The sequence below is a fragment of the Podarcis filfolensis genome (genome assembly GCF_964270895.1).
Source record: "Podarcis filfolensis genome assembly, chromosome: 10".
In the NCBI taxonomy this organism is placed as follows: Eukaryota; Metazoa; Chordata; class Lepidosauria; order Squamata; family Lacertidae; genus Podarcis; species Podarcis filfolensis.
The window spans coordinates 45,125,907-45,140,722 of record NC_139612.1 but is presented as its reverse complement, the minus strand read 5'-3'; the positions used below and the strand labels follow the sequence as shown (position 1 = coordinate 45,140,722).

At 44.2% G+C, this 14,816-nt stretch overlaps 2 protein-coding genes across 5 annotated transcripts in view; one reads left to right on the top strand and one right to left on the bottom strand.

Moving 5' to 3' along the window:
• Positions 1-11,818, top strand: part of SGSM3 (small G protein signaling modulator 3) — a 27,527-nt gene extending 15,709 nt beyond the window's left edge. For both annotated transcript variants that reach the window (XM_083573777.1, XM_083573778.1), the window contains 15 exons: positions 635-830; positions 1,526-1,671; positions 2,217-2,441; positions 3,014-3,068; positions 4,797-4,924; positions 5,149-5,304; positions 5,551-5,605; positions 5,780-5,829; positions 6,509-6,661; positions 6,849-6,919; positions 7,465-7,513; positions 8,248-8,333; positions 8,573-8,695; positions 9,955-10,015; positions 10,284-11,818. In XM_083573777.1, coding sequence (XP_083429903.1) covers positions 635-830; positions 1,526-1,671; positions 2,217-2,441; positions 3,014-3,068; positions 4,797-4,924; positions 5,149-5,304; positions 5,551-5,605; positions 5,780-5,829; positions 6,509-6,661; positions 6,849-6,919; positions 7,465-7,513; positions 8,248-8,333; positions 8,573-8,695; positions 9,955-10,015; positions 10,284-10,364 — 1,635 coding nt within the window. In that variant the 3' untranslated portion in view covers positions 10,365-11,818. The remainder of the gene's footprint in view (positions 1-634; positions 831-1,525; positions 1,672-2,216; positions 2,442-3,013; positions 3,069-4,796; positions 4,925-5,148; positions 5,305-5,550; positions 5,606-5,779; positions 5,830-6,508; positions 6,662-6,848; positions 6,920-7,464; positions 7,514-8,247; positions 8,334-8,572; positions 8,696-9,954; positions 10,016-10,283) is intronic.
• MRTFA (myocardin related transcription factor A) overlaps positions 11,769-14,816 on the bottom strand; it is an 85,130-nt gene continuing 82,082 nt past the window's right edge. For all 3 annotated transcript variants that reach the window (XM_083573767.1, XM_083573765.1, XM_083573766.1), the window contains one exon: positions 11,769-14,816. In XM_083573767.1, the coding sequence (XP_083429893.1) occupies positions 14,305-14,816 (512 nt within the window). In that variant the 3' untranslated portion in view covers positions 11,769-14,304.

The following is a 14,816-nucleotide window of genomic DNA, read 5'->3' as shown; positions in this document are numbered from 1 at the left end:
GGGAAATAAGACTTCCTTCAGAAAATGGAAGTTGCGTATAAATAAGAACAAAATAAGCACAAACTTAGAAAAAGAAACGATAAGGGCAGCATTCCCTTCTGGTCAACCTTCCAGGGGTGAAATGCCAGTAGTGGACAACCAACTGTGCAGAGCAATGAATGTGCACTGTGCCTTGTGTGGTAAGCTACTTCCTGGACACACCCCTCTCTACCCAGGCAGGCAAGTATCATAGTTCAAGGACACTTTCCAACCAAGCGAAGGAACTTGAGGAGGATGTAAAGCAGGGCTGGTAGGGATGTGGTCTGGGGACTGGAGGGCCACAAGGATCCTTCTCCCTCTTATAGAAGAACTTTGGCAATTAAGCAGTATATTAAGAGCTCAAATAAATAAGTCTTCCTGGAGTCACAGAGGTTTCCTTTATCCCATTATTATCCTTTTACTGAAAATATGAGGCTGCTTTGCATGAAAACATTATAGTATTGCTCATTTGGCCCAAAGGTTCATCATCTAATATCCTGTTCTCACCATGGCTAATTACTTTTTTATCCCTAAAATTCTGCTGCTGTGAGGGAGGGCACCAGTGGGCTGTTACAGATGCTTTTCAGCTTATCTCCATGTTTTCCTCTCCTGCTAGGTAGTCGCTTCCTTACTTCTTTTCTTGGAAGAGGAAGATGCCTTCTGGATGATGTGTGCTATCATTGAGGACCTGGTGCCGGCCTCCTACTTCAACACTACTCTGATGGGCGTCCAGACTGACCAGCGCGTCTTGCGGCATCTCATTGTGCAGTACTTGCCACAGCTGGACAAACTTCTCCAGGAGCATGACATTGGTGAGAGCCTCCCTTGGTCAGCTGAAGGTTTTGAGCTTCAGGGTACAGCTCTCTTCTGTGAGCCACATTGTTAACACACTGTGCATGTGGCTGCTAAGGGAATTTAGTAGTGCAAATGAGTCAAACATGCTTTTGAGCATGAGTCACTTTAGCTTGGTATTTGGGTTGAAATGGAAGGAAATATATGCTTGTGTGCACATAATCTCTTGTGCTATTTGAAAATTCTTGTTTTAAGCAGAAATATTATCAGTGGCCTCATTTGCTTGTTATTTGCTTGTTATGGTAAGCTATAGTTAATGGCTTGCTGTGAATGTGCCTATTTGGGCCACTTTTCCTGCATACCAGTAGCAAGCAAACCACAGTCCTTTGCTTAGTATTCTGTCTGAACTAGGAACTAGGTTGTTTTGCTCCAAGCAAACCACAGTCTGTAGGCAAGTTTATTGTAGGCAAGCTTATCATTGTTTATTTGGCTCTGGCTTGACATAGTGAAAAGGACTGAGAAGGGAGCTATATTTGCCTGCACTGTTACAATCATAATGACATGGGTAGATTATCTGGAATAGATGTGAGTCTTCTCTGTTTTATGTTGGAAGTGGAAAGTGATTCTATGGAGGGCAGGGGTAGGATGGATTCTTCCTCGTGTGGGTGATTGGTAAACTAGAATGATACACTTTCTTCACTGTCTCCATTCACAGAGCTCTCCTTGATCACCCTGCACTGGTTCCTCACGTCATTTGCTAGCGTTGTGCATATCAAGCTGTTGCTACGAATTTGGGACCTCTTTTTCTACCAGGGCTCCATAGTTCTCTTCCAGGTCACACTGGGCATGCTCAGCATGAAGGTAACCAACACTCCTCCGCTTTCGCCTCATGGAATGAGTGTAATATACAGGGACTGCTCTCCGGATTCCCCCCCCCCCCAATCTTAGGTATTTGGGGAATCCTTTATGAGAGGCCGTCTGTGTGTGTAAGGAAAGAAAAACAAAAAATGTCATATATCGTTCTTTCGAAATCTGGGTGTGCAGTAGCTCGTTTTGCCACCCGCTGTTGCCTTTGCTGCTTTTTTGTCTTCTGAATAATGCCACTGAACTAGCATATAGACTGGGATTGTTGACAATGATCTGTTTCAAGAAACACTTTGAGAAATAACCTCTGCTCTTCTGGTTCTGTGTTGGGCTGAAATTCAGTGTAGCATTAAGGAATTCCTTTATAGGAAAATAATTGGGTGCAAAGGGAGATTAACGGAAGCATGCACTGATTGTTGTCCTGCATTCACCATGCAAACTTTCATCATGGGAATAGAGTTAGATGCAGATAATGGGGCTGTGAGAATTGCAAGGGTATTCCAGAGCATAACACGCAGAATGCCTTGTTCCTGTTAATGCAGGAAGATGAATTGATTCAGTCAGAGAACTCTGCCTCCATCTTCAACACACTCTCGGACATCCCCTCTCAAATTGAAGATCCAGACGTGCTCCTGCAGGAAGCCATGCGTGTCGCTGGTTCCCTGACGGACGTGGCAGTGGAGACTCAGCGGTGCAAGCACCTAGCTTACCTCATTGCGGACCAAGGGCAGCTGCTCAATGCAGGGGCTTCTGTCAACTTATCAAAGGTGTGTTTCTAAAGCTCTTGGGAATCACAAGTTAAAAAATATTTCCTTTCTCAGGCTTGGCTTCTGTTGCCTTTGTTGTTCATAGGTAGTGGTAGTGATGTTGAGTCAGTCTTGGATGTGTTATTGAAGACGTGCTGCCGGACTTCCCATACTTCTTGCTACGTCCAGTATAGCTTTTCTGGTCACCCATACTTCTCTTTTTCTATCCCCCTTGGGCTGGCATGTTGTTTGAGGGGGAGGTTGTTGCTGTTGGCTTTTTGTATCTTTATTTTAGATCTTGTTATTTATGTGGAAATTGTTCCATTTGGTTGCGTGTTCTTTGATGTTTTATTTATGACAACTTTCATTATGTTGCAGTTATGTATTATTTTTGTGTTGTAAGCTGCCTTGAGCGTGATTTGAACTGTGGAAAGGTGGCATACAAATAAAAATATGTACATACATATGTACGTATATTTGATGTAAGTGACCCACAAGATCTGTTTTACCATACTGAACATAATGTAGCCAGTCACTATAGCGTTTTTACTATATTCTCTCTTTAATGAGTCTTGGTCTTCTGTCTCTCTCAGATTGTGCGACGCAGGACGCAGCGCAGGAAGTCTGGCATCACCTCTCTGCTTTTTGGTAAGGAGAAATGCATGAGCATATTATTGTTGCCCTGCACAGGCTGGAACAGTTGAAAGAGCAAACATGGTAAATGTAGAGGGCAAAACATAGTGGGTGTCTGCAAGATTGGCTGTGTGTTGGCACTTCACACTCAACCATATTTTATTTATTTATAGTGTACTGGGATGTGTAATGGAATGAGCCAAATAAATCCTCAAGCTTCCTTCCTCCCCACCCCCCACCCCGATGCAGAATAAGTGGCTGAGGGTGGGAAAAGGAGTACATAAGTCAGTGGCATGAGTTCAGATTCATTCCAGCTTGTGCACATTGTGCAAAATTATGATTTAGTGCAAACATAGCCATAGGTTGTCCTTGCGCTGTACTTACTACACTGTACTAAGCACTCTGCTTGCCTTCAGGGTAAGTAAGGAGACACTTCTGTCTGCTGCCTAGATTCATCTTTTTAAAAATTAACCTCTTGGGAGTCGTGTACAAGCTGTTTATTCTGCTGTACGCAGGAGTGTTCCTCTTCAGTGGCTGTGATGGAACCCAAGGTGAAGCGCGTGCTCTTTGTCCTCTTTAAAGGTCCAAAGAAAGAAAGTAATATGAGACACACAAGTAGTATTTACGAGTAGAGAACTGCCCTCCTTACTTATTGATCACTTCTGAAAGGCTGCACTACTTTTGAGACTATTCACTAATAAAGGTCTGTCCCTGGGCAATCCGCTCTGCAGAAACAAACCTCTTTTTTAATCTGTGTAACTGTGCCATGGGGTTTATAGGCCTTTAAATCCCTCAATGAAGTTGCTTTGTAGGGAGCTCAGGGCAGTTAACTTAGTTTTAAGTTTACACTGTAGGTGTGCCCTTATTTTATTCTAGCTTAAGCACACTCTTAGGTTTTCTTATGTAGCTTTTGAGGAGGCCTGAGAAACTGAACTAGGCTTCAGTCTCTCTCTGCTAAGAGGCTGGTTATAAAACATATTTATGGGGCTTTGAGATAGGGCTTAAGGCACATCTCCAGTCTTTCTCATTTCATGTATTCATGTGGAACACAGATTGGATTTTTTAAAAGAGCTCTTTGTAATTAACATCGGTTCAGGAATAGAGCGGCATTAAAAAGTAAAAGGAAAAACACAATTGTTAGGAACTAGGTATGGGTGAAAATAAAGCAGCAAGTATTACATTGCCCATAACTCCTTGAAACACCGTTATGTAGGTGTGTAGAGTTCTGTTCCCTTCTCTTCAAAGAAATATCCTGCAGAAAGGAAACTAAAAGTAGAAGACTTTAGGAAAAAAATATGACTAGTGGGGAAGTGGATGTGATTGAGACATAAAATGGTGGAAGAAATTCATCCTCTCTCGTTATACTAGAAGGGCAATGGCAATGGTCTTATTTGCTCCTTTGTTTAGACCAAGGTTTTCTAACCTGTGGTAGTAAGACTAGTGGCTAGGGAGTATGGGTGTTGTAGTCTACACATCAGCATTGGCCACAGGTTGGCCAACTTTGGATTAGACAATTGGATAGAAGAAGGGCAGTCTGTCTTTTTGCTATGAGAACAAAATGGAAACTCGGTGTACAGAAGCAGTATGTTTCTAAGTAGCAGATGCTTCAGATGAAGAATGGAAAACTAAGAGGATGAAGACGATGATGCTTTACTTCTTATACCCCACCCATCTGACTGGGTTGCCGCCTTGCTCTGCTTGAGTGATTTCCTTATCCTTCCTTTGTTCCTGCCTTCCTTCCAGGGGAAGATGACATGGAGGCACTGAAGGCCAAGAACATTAAGCAGACAGAGCTGGTTGCAGAGTTGCGCGAGGCCATCCTGCAAGTGGCACGGCATTTTCAGTGTGTGGATCCCAAGAGCTGCAGCATAGTGAGTAGGGGATCTCCCACAAGAAAACCTATGCTTCCTGCTACTGAGATGGTTACCACTGTACCCAATTTACTGAAGGAGGGGGCTTGTGCAGTGTTGGGTGAGAACTTGTCTCATGAGGGAATAAGTGAAGATACAAAACTGGAAGAATGTCCTCATCCCTTGTTAATCTCTGCCTTCTGCTTGGCATGAATTCAGATTACTCTTGTTTGTCTCCCAACCAGGATTTGACTCCTGATTACACCATGGAGAGCCACCAGCGGGACCATGAAAGCTATGTGGCTTGTTGTCGGAACCATCGGCGACGGGCCAAAGCATTGCTGGATTTTGAGCGCCATGATGATGATGAACTGGGCTTCCGTAAGAATGATATCATCACGGTACGATGGTCAGGACCAACAGAATGGTAGCATCATGTAGGGGGGTGGAGAAATCAGACATTATATGAATAAGGAACAACAAACAAAGTGAAGTTTGGTTTTTTCTGCAGTATACACTAAAAATAATTGGGAGCAACTTCCACTACTTGGGTATCTCAGCTCAGATTCCATATTTGCTCCCATACATTGCTTGCTGCTCCTCTTTTTCCTCCGTATGATCAATTTCCCTCCTTTCAATTGCTGCAGATCATCTCTCAGAAGGATGAGCACTGTTGGGTGGGAGAACTGAATGGCCTGAGAGGTAAGCGCAAATGGGATTTGTGTGAGGGGGGAATCTCTGCCCACCCCCAAACAATAATATTAAATCTATTGGGGGGGGGCTACCTTCACAGCCTGTGCCACAAATACTATTTGCTTATATACAGGCTGATACCAAGACTAGATTGCTATCCTGATATTTCCCTGCTCTTTATAGGTTGGTTTCCTGCAAAGTTTGTGGAAGTTCTGGATGAACGGAGCAAAGAGGTAAAGTTTCCATATTAAATGTATGGTCCTGCTTCCTGCCATTAGTGTCTACTGTTCTCTGGATCCTTGTAAAGGACATGGTGGGGAAATAGATGCTGAGAAGCAGAGTTTGGGTCTGGGCGAGTGGGAATCACATGCTGGAAAAGTCCATACCTCTTAGTCACCCAATGACAATCTGGGTTACCTGAACACAAAACCATTAAATATAATCTCATTCTGTGCAAGCTTTGTGCACTGTATGTTTCAGATTTGGGAAATAGGGAGATACTGTTATTCCCCTACCCCAGTGGGAGAGGTAGACCATATAGGAATAAGGTGACAAATCCAAGCTCACTCAATAAATCCATGGCAAAGCCAATAATTTATATTTGGGAAGGTAAAACCAGATTTGCCAGCACCCAGTTGGGTAAGGGCAGTGAAAAGTTTAGCAAAGGGGATAGTCTAACATCTTCATTCATATACTTGCTAGCCGGGTGATTGGAGGAGCTTGGTAATGCCAACTGTGAGCTTATTCAAATATTTTGTCATATGGACTTTGCGGTTGCCTAGGCATCCTCCTATGATGCCTAGCGTATGAAACAGCATTCACAAATAGTATGTTAAAGATCTACCATATGTGCCTTTCTGTTTGCTGTGGCTTCTCATCCATTAATGGAGGCTGTGCTCTTGTTTCTCCAAGTATTCCATTGCTGGAGATGACTCTGTCACTGAAGGTGTGACGGATTTGGTTCGAGGGACACTCTGCCCAGCCCTCAAAGCCATATTTGAACACGGGCTGAAGAGGCCATCTCTGCTGGGGGGGCCCTGCCACCCCTGGCTCTTCATTGAAGAGGTAAGAGAGGCACTTGGTGTCTGCAGGGTCTTTAGAAATAGTATGGCAAGTACATGAGACCTCTGTGCAGCTGGCAAGTACAGAGGCTTCTGGGAGAGTGTAGTAATTGCAGGGGGGGGCCTGCCGGTCTGTCACAATAAGAGACAACCATATCAATAACTGTGCTTGTGTGCTCTTTTCTATCTAGGCTGCTGGGCGAGAAGTGGAGCGTGACTTTGACTCTGTGTATTCTCGTCTTGTGCTCTGCAAGACCTACAGGTAAATGTTTCATCAGTCTAGTGAATTAGATGTTCCCTGTCCGTCACGTACCCTTCCTGCTGATACTTATTTTTCTTGTAATGTTTTCACATATTACCTTGTCAAACAGATAAACAACTGTTTGACATTTAGAAGACCTAAGGCTTCTTCTGTGGAAAACTTCAGGGAAGTTTTCCACAGTCAATGTTTTATTGTGTTTTTATTATTTTGTTGGGAGCCACCCAGAGTGACTGAGGCAACCCAGTCAGATGGGTGGCATATAAATAATACAATGGTGGTGGTTATAGGCCAGGTTATTGATGTAGGATGGGCTAGCCAGTGGCTGCTGCAGAGATTACTTGCCAAATGAGGCTTTCTTCAGAGGGCTACAAGCTTTTAGTGGTGTAAGTTCCTAGCCAAGTGGCCTGTGTTGAAATTTGCAAGGACTACTGAGAATCTTCTTTGAAAGGAACTGTTGCTTCTATCCTGTGTGTGGCACTGGGTAGGGCAAACGTCTGACTCTCGTTTGTTTGGTATCAGCTGGATCTATTAATTTACTGTTCTAGGTTGGATGAAGATGGGAAAGTGCTAACTCCAGAGGAGCTGCTTTATCGGGTAAGCTGTTCTAGTGTTTTAATTGGGTGTGGTGATGTCATGAAGGTGTCTTTATGATGGAACAGTCTGTTTTCAGGGTCTAATGATGAGGACCTGTGACAAGCCCAGAGGGCTGTGTCTTCCAGCAGGTGGCAATCTAGAGTCCTTTCACTCTCATTGCCTCCAAGGCCCAAATGCTTTGGGTAGAATACCTTTTCATTGCAGTTTGAGCTTTTTGGCTCCCAGGAGAGAAAGGCTGCTGAATAAGAATCCATATACCGTATTTTTCGCTCTATAGGACGCACTTTTTCCCCTCCAAAAATTAAGGGGAAATGTGTGTGTGTCCTATGGAGTGAATGCAGGCTCCTTGGCTTCAGCGATAGCAACGCGAAGCCTCTGAAGCGCAGAGGGAACGCTCCCTCTGCGCTCCGGAGGCTTCATGTTGCTTTCGCTGAAGCCTGAAGCCTCCGGAGCGCAGCAGGAACTGGCACTGTGCTCCGAAGGCTTTGGATTAATTTGCTGAAGCCGGGAGAGCAAGACTCTCCTGGCTTCAGCAGAGAGGGAGAGCTGCACAGCGCCCCTTCAGCAAAGTGGGAGGAGAAATGGAAGGGGCTCCGTTTCTCCTGCTGCTTCGCTGAAGGGGCGCTGAGCAGAGAGGGGGAGATTTTTTTTTTCTTGTTCTCCCCCTCTAAATCAAGGTGCGTCCTATGGTCGGGTGTGTCCTATAGAGCGAAAACTCTTTTCCCCCTTTGCAGGCGGTGCAGTCTGTCAACATGTCCCACGATGCAGTACATGCCCAGATGGATGTGAAGCTTCGTTCTCTTATCTGCATTGGACTGAAGTAAGTCTTCCAGTTATTTTTCATACAAGGCTGCTTTTGTTAGCAGAGAACAGGAGCCTAATGGGTGGCTTAGACTGGGCTTCATCAGCAGGGGCTGTGAGCTGGCAGCCTAAGGTGTGATCTGCTCTACTGCTTCCGAGCCACAAGGTCTTCTACCTTTTCTTTTCCCTGCGTTTCCTTATGCAGTGGCAATGGAACATGTGTGTGTGCTAGTAACTTTCCCTGTGCCTTTTTTTCAGTGAGCAGGTGCTGCATTTGTGGCTTGAGGTGTTGTGCTCTAGCCTGCAGACCGTGGAGAAATGGTTCCATCTCTGGTCATTCTTGCGCAGTCCTGGCTGGGTGCAGATCAAGTGTGAGCTCAGGTGGGTGGAACCTCCTTTGCCCCACTTTATTTTACTGCCCAACTCCACCTCCTGGTAGCTGCAGCCTTATGTAAGTGAATGAAATCATCCTTGGCTATGTCATACAGGGAGAGAGAGTATGCTAATTGCTTTCATTGCCCAATCTTAGCCTCCTTGGGAGGAATAGGTCTTTATGTGCAAGATGTAATGGCAGTACATTGTGATGAGCTCATCAGTCATTATCCTAGCAGAATAGGATTTGATTTTATTCCCCCTTGCCATCATACACCACCAAACCTTCTTGGTTGCCACAGCCAGCCTCTCCAGAAAAATAGAAAATAACCAGTTGTCACAGCTCACATGAAGATGCATCAGCCATGGTGCATGGCTCATGGAAGAGTAAAATAAGGGGTCATCCACCCTGTTTGTTGCTGGATTGGATCAATCTGCAGAACACCTGGTGTTCCATTTCAGCGGCAAACGGCATTTTCCCAGGGAAAACCAGTGGGGCAAGCAGAAGTGTGGACAACTTCTAAGAGGGAACTGCTCAGAGTTTCTATATTGGGAAGGCTTTTTGCCTTAGATGATCATGAAAGGGAAGAGATAAACACAGGGGAACAGGTACACTTGAGCTTCAGCTGTAGTAGAGATGAGTAGAAAGCAAAGTACAAAGGAGTTAGTCTGTGTGCAGCAAAACTAGGAGAAAATGTATTGATTACTCAAGTACCTGAGTTTTGTATTTCACAAGGACAGTTAGACCTGGAAGCATGCTTATTCTGTTAGGTAAATCATACAACTTGTCTCCTATGTTTTTACACAGCCGTCAATTGTGCCCGTGGCACTGCCAAGTGCTCTAAGTAAGGATGCTGGGAATCCTCTTTTTAAAATAAAGTATTGTCTCTTAAATAGATGTAGCAGTATATACTTCACATCAGCTGTGTTAAATGTGAGGTGACTGAACAATTCAGGTCTAGATTTTACTCAAGGGTTTTTTAAAGAGCCACTTTTAAAAAACCACCACCAAGCGCCCACGCCTATTTTCTTTCTTGCTTCTTCACTTCTTTACAATGTCAAATGTCTTGAAGACTTGATTTGTGGCAGTAGACAGATACAATGTTTTGCAATTCTTGTTTATGGAACAAGCATAATTTTTAATTGTAATAACAGAATAAAGTAAATATGTCAGAACTTAATGTAGGTTTCAGTTTGATTACTTTGCCTATAGTGTTTGCATAGCCCTCCTTTTAAGCTCTCTTAATGGTTGATATGTTCTGTTGCAGAGTCCTCAGTAAATTTGCATTCAGCCTTTCTCAGGATTGGGAACTCCCTGTAAAAAGAGAGGTAAGCATGTGTCCCTTTAGTCAATCAACAGCCCATGCATTCGCATCAACCCCAGTTTAGGGTTAGACTGTGTTCTCTCTTATATTTGCATAGGGGGGCTGAGGTACAGCAGACTAATCTTTGCCCCAGCTTGGACCTTTTTGTTTTCTGGGATGGTATGGTGGTGGGCCCTGAAGCGTGCGCGCGCACACACACACACACACACACACACACATTCATATTAGCGACAGTGGGGAAATGTGAAAAGCCCTTTGCCTTCCTTTTTTAGGAGAAGAAGAAACCACTGAAGGAAGGAGTCCAGGACATGCTTGTGAAGCACCATCTCTTTAGCTGGGACATAGATGGGTGATTCTTTGGCCTCAGTTTGGACTTCTTGGATGACATCAAACCATTGGCATATTCTCCTCCCTCACAGCCTGTTCCCCCTTCAGTCTATCCCTCTCACCAACAGTCTTGCTTGTCAAGAGTTCTCTTGTGGACTGGTATCAGTTTGCTTAACAGGTGGGCAGTAGCATATGGAAGAGAGCAGGGGTTGTGCTGCATTGTTTGAAACTGTGGCTGTCTAGCTTCCCTTTCCCATGGTGTCACTAACTTGATTGTGCAGAGCATGTGCATATTATGGAAGTCATGTACCACTCAGGAGTCTGTGCCCCTTGGATACCAAGCCTATTCAAGGCCTGCTGGTCTGGGCAAGAGGGAAGACAGTAACGTTAGACAGAAAGTTGTCTAGGTGTGGTGTACAGCATGAGGAAATTCCCCCAAGGTTAACCAGTCTAGCTGTTAAGATTCATTTATGGCAGGGAGAGGAGACCAACAGATTCCAAGTTCCTCCAAGGCTCACTTTATTCATGATGTTTATTTTCTTACATACGCTAACATGTGAAACACCCCTTATTAGTGTGTGTCTGAAAGAGAAACTGTGATTCATGACTAGTTTTCCCAGGTGCTACAGTGCAGGAATGGCTGAGCTACTGCCACAAAGTGCCTAAAATGGCTAGCTGGTTTAAAACTGCCTTGGGTGGAGCAGCAGGAGCCTAGCCCTTTAATTCTGGCTCTTAGCTGAACAGCATCAGTTCATTTCAGTCTGGAACTTTGTAAAAAAAGAGAGAGATTACCAAAAGATGTAAAATGTATCCAGAAATCTCTGTATATTTTGATGTAGCTTAGCAGGAAATGGATTCAGGACCGAGATGGCTCAGGGAGTCAACTGCAACCTACACTGATGATGATGATAGAGGCTGCAAGACAGGAGCACAATCACTTGTCATTTTGGTTTCTAAATAAATTGCACATCTTGTGACTAAGACAGTAATAGGGAAGTAGGACTGCTTTTCAGGTGCCTTTAGCCTTATTTCTGTTCTCCTGAGTTATGTGGAAGTATTAGTAGTTGGAAGGAAAAATTGACACTTCTGCGAATGATTCTAGGATTTGAATATTAAGTAAATCAGCCTTGAAATATTGTGTTTCTTATTCAGTGAATAGTACTGTTACAGTCTGGTCAGCTAGAATATACTGACTGTGACCTGGATGAGAATAGATTGCAAGCCCCTTTCCCCATAGTTGCATTCTGTTCTACTACTGGATAATTTGCCACACTTCTTTCAAGGTGCTGTTTCTAGGAAGGAGAAACTGTCACAATAGCGTGAAATGGCTCTTCATCCCTCTACAAATGTTGAATGGCTTTGCTGTCTTTTCACCATGGCACGTATCAGTATCCATTATGCCATGACCAAAGATGAGATGTACAAAGATGTTACAACACAATTTTTTTAATAAAATGGATTTTTCAAATAACTGAAAAAATAATTTGATTTATCCATAATATTCATTCCATACCCTTTTCCAGTTGCATGTTCACTCCAGGTCCAATACTATAGCACTGCCTAAGCCTCTTGCGGGTGCTGATAACCCCTTTCATTGATGCATAGTGGAATAAGTGTGCGTGCTAATCAAATACAAGCAGTGGTTATCAGCAGAAGAGTGCGTACATTCAAACCAAAGGAAGACCCTTAGACTCTTGTTTTACTTTGGGGATATAAAAGGAGAATTTAGGGAACTTATTTTATAAGCCATGTGTTTTTAGACACTGGCAAAAAAGCCCATCTTAATACCAGTCACTTTCTCGTTCCACAAAAGAGTAGTATTCCTACAATGGGCTTAACCCATAGCGCTTTTCTTCATAATTTTACACTAGACATGTTTACCCTTTCAAAACCAGGCAGCTGTTGGGGGATAGCACTTTCAGCACAAACCCACTGCTGCTAAAGCAGCCCTGATCTGGCCAACAAGTACTTTGCAACTCATTAACTGCTCTTAGTCTGAAAACAGGTAAGATGATACTACTGAACCAGATCCTCTCCCCACAATAAGTTAGTTTATTCTGCTTTTCTATACTGTGAACAATCCCAAGTCTAGATCCAACCTTCCCAATCAGTGATAGACTGAGTGACAATATTAGTAGTACGTCTTGAAGAGTATACAAGAGATACGCCACCTTCAGCAGCCATTAATCAAATTTCCAAAACAGTCATATTTTACTGAATGAAATAAGACTCACGTGCAGTTGGCCATTTCAGGATAATGGCTAATCACATAACTAATATTCTCTTCAATTCCATTCATCATAAAAGGGGGTGTTTAGGATATGTTATGTAGACTTGATAAAATATAAGAGAAACAGAAGGGGCTCCTGGATCCTGTCAAATGACAGGACCCTTCTTCCTTCTGCTTTGGGGTGAAAGGCAGTGCCAGCAGACACATTTAACTACGTATTTTCTATGGGAGGGAAAGAGACTAATAGAAATACAATTTCCTTTGAGTGACATGTGCAATAAGGCTAAAGCTGGTAGTCTAAGGACCAAATCCTCTTTCCCACCAAACCACAGGCTAAAATACCAGCTCCCCAACAGTTTACCACACAGTAGGAGCTAAAGGGAAGTAACTACCCCCTAACCAGGTAGATAACTTCATCTGCTTTCCAAAAACAAAAAAAGTTTTATAACAGCTATATACAGAAATTTTACCAGCTATAAATGAAACCAGGTATCAAGAGGCAAGACTCTGGTTTCTAACCATTCTCTTAACCACACAGCAGCAGGGACTATGGCTACAGGAAAGTTCCTCTGTGCAATGAAATACATGCAACTCCTTAGGCAAGCAGCACCAAAAACACTTGCCTCAAAGAGGAGGTTAGTGCTCATCCTCTCGGAGATCAGCTGAACTCTCCAAACGGAAGTGGAACCCTTAACCTACAGCCAAGACCAGACATCCCCATGACACCAACCTCCAGATCAGAGAAAGCTATACTTCATATGCAGGAAAACCCTTGGGATGAGTAGCTGAACTGAAACCCATGAACAGCATAAGCACTTAAGAACAGGAGCATAGTGCAGCTCATCTGCTCCAGTGCTTATGTTTCCCAAAGGCCCAAACTTCACAGAGCGCCACCACTTTGAACAAGTAAGTTCTAGCCAACTAAGTTTCATAGGCAGGGTTATTAAGAGGAGGTGGCAGAGCTATTACAGGGGGCTAGGAGTATCATCCCCGATGCAGCTGTCTTGATTCATAACCAACCGAGTACCTGAGACAACAATGTCAGGTGAGATACAACAGCTAGGGCATACAGCCGCCTCTTAAGTTTTAGTGGAACAAGGGCTACATGCAGGAATTAGCAAGCCAAAGGAAGATGGCTATTATCTAAGCTGTGGCACATAACTTGGGCTTGGCTTTCTTGCCAGGCAGAAAGCACCTATACTATGGCATTGTTAGGGAAATGCTCTTGGAACAGGATCCTCATCCATATAAGCAGAAACCTCACTAGTCCTGTACTCATCCTCCCACCTCCTCATCTCCAAAGATGGCCAAATTAACTTTTGCCCAGTTAAAAAAAAGCACAATTGCTTTCTAACAAGGCAGACTGAAGGTCAGGAAGGAAGCCTGGTTTCTCCAGCAAGTTCTTCCAAACTGCTTTTGATTCTTGGCTTCTAAATCCTCAACCCCACCCAGAGGCAGCATTCCATTCTGAAAACCTCCAACAAGTCATACAACTGGTACGACCACTGAACATTTGAGGAAAGGACCATGCCTTAGTCCACCAATAGCTATGAGAAGTGTGGTAGCTTGCCTGAGGTTGAATCAGAAGACATCACTGGTACGTGCCCTTGGCTCTAGCTTCATGAAAGCTGGTCAAAATGCAGGGCTCTTAAGAAAGAGGTGACTTTCACTTAAGAGCCCATCCATGTCCTACAACCCAGCTGTACCGCTCCCCTGAAGTCTGCATGCTCAGAGAGCTATAAGCAAGAATCCCAGTGCAGCTGTAAATCATGTCCATCAAGGAAGTCTGTGGAGAAGAGGCTAGGTGTTGCAGTACTGAGGGGGGTGAGGCTCATCACTGGCCCTCCTGACAGCTCCAACCAATCCATACTGTCCAAGTTAGCCTCTCCCAGGTCCAAGCTTGGTTCCCCAGTAGACTCAGGGGCAAAGTGCAATTCTGATGTGTCCATAGGTGAAGATGGGTGGTCCAGGATAGCTGAACTGCTTAGCATCTCGCTGTAGAGGTCAATTAGGGACAGAGGCTCAGGTCCATCAGGGCCAGCTGTCAGCAAGGGGAGGCCAGTGCTGCTTACCAGGAAGTCTTCCAGCCTGCCTGCTGGGGTGGGATTAATAGAGCTGGAGTGGCTCATGGGCACCTGCAGGGGGAGCTCTGAGGAATGGTGGCTGGTGGACGGAGAAGGGCATCCTGGGGAAATAGTGGCGCCTTTCCTTCCTGGGGAAGATTGCTCCTTGAACTGAGCTGAAATCT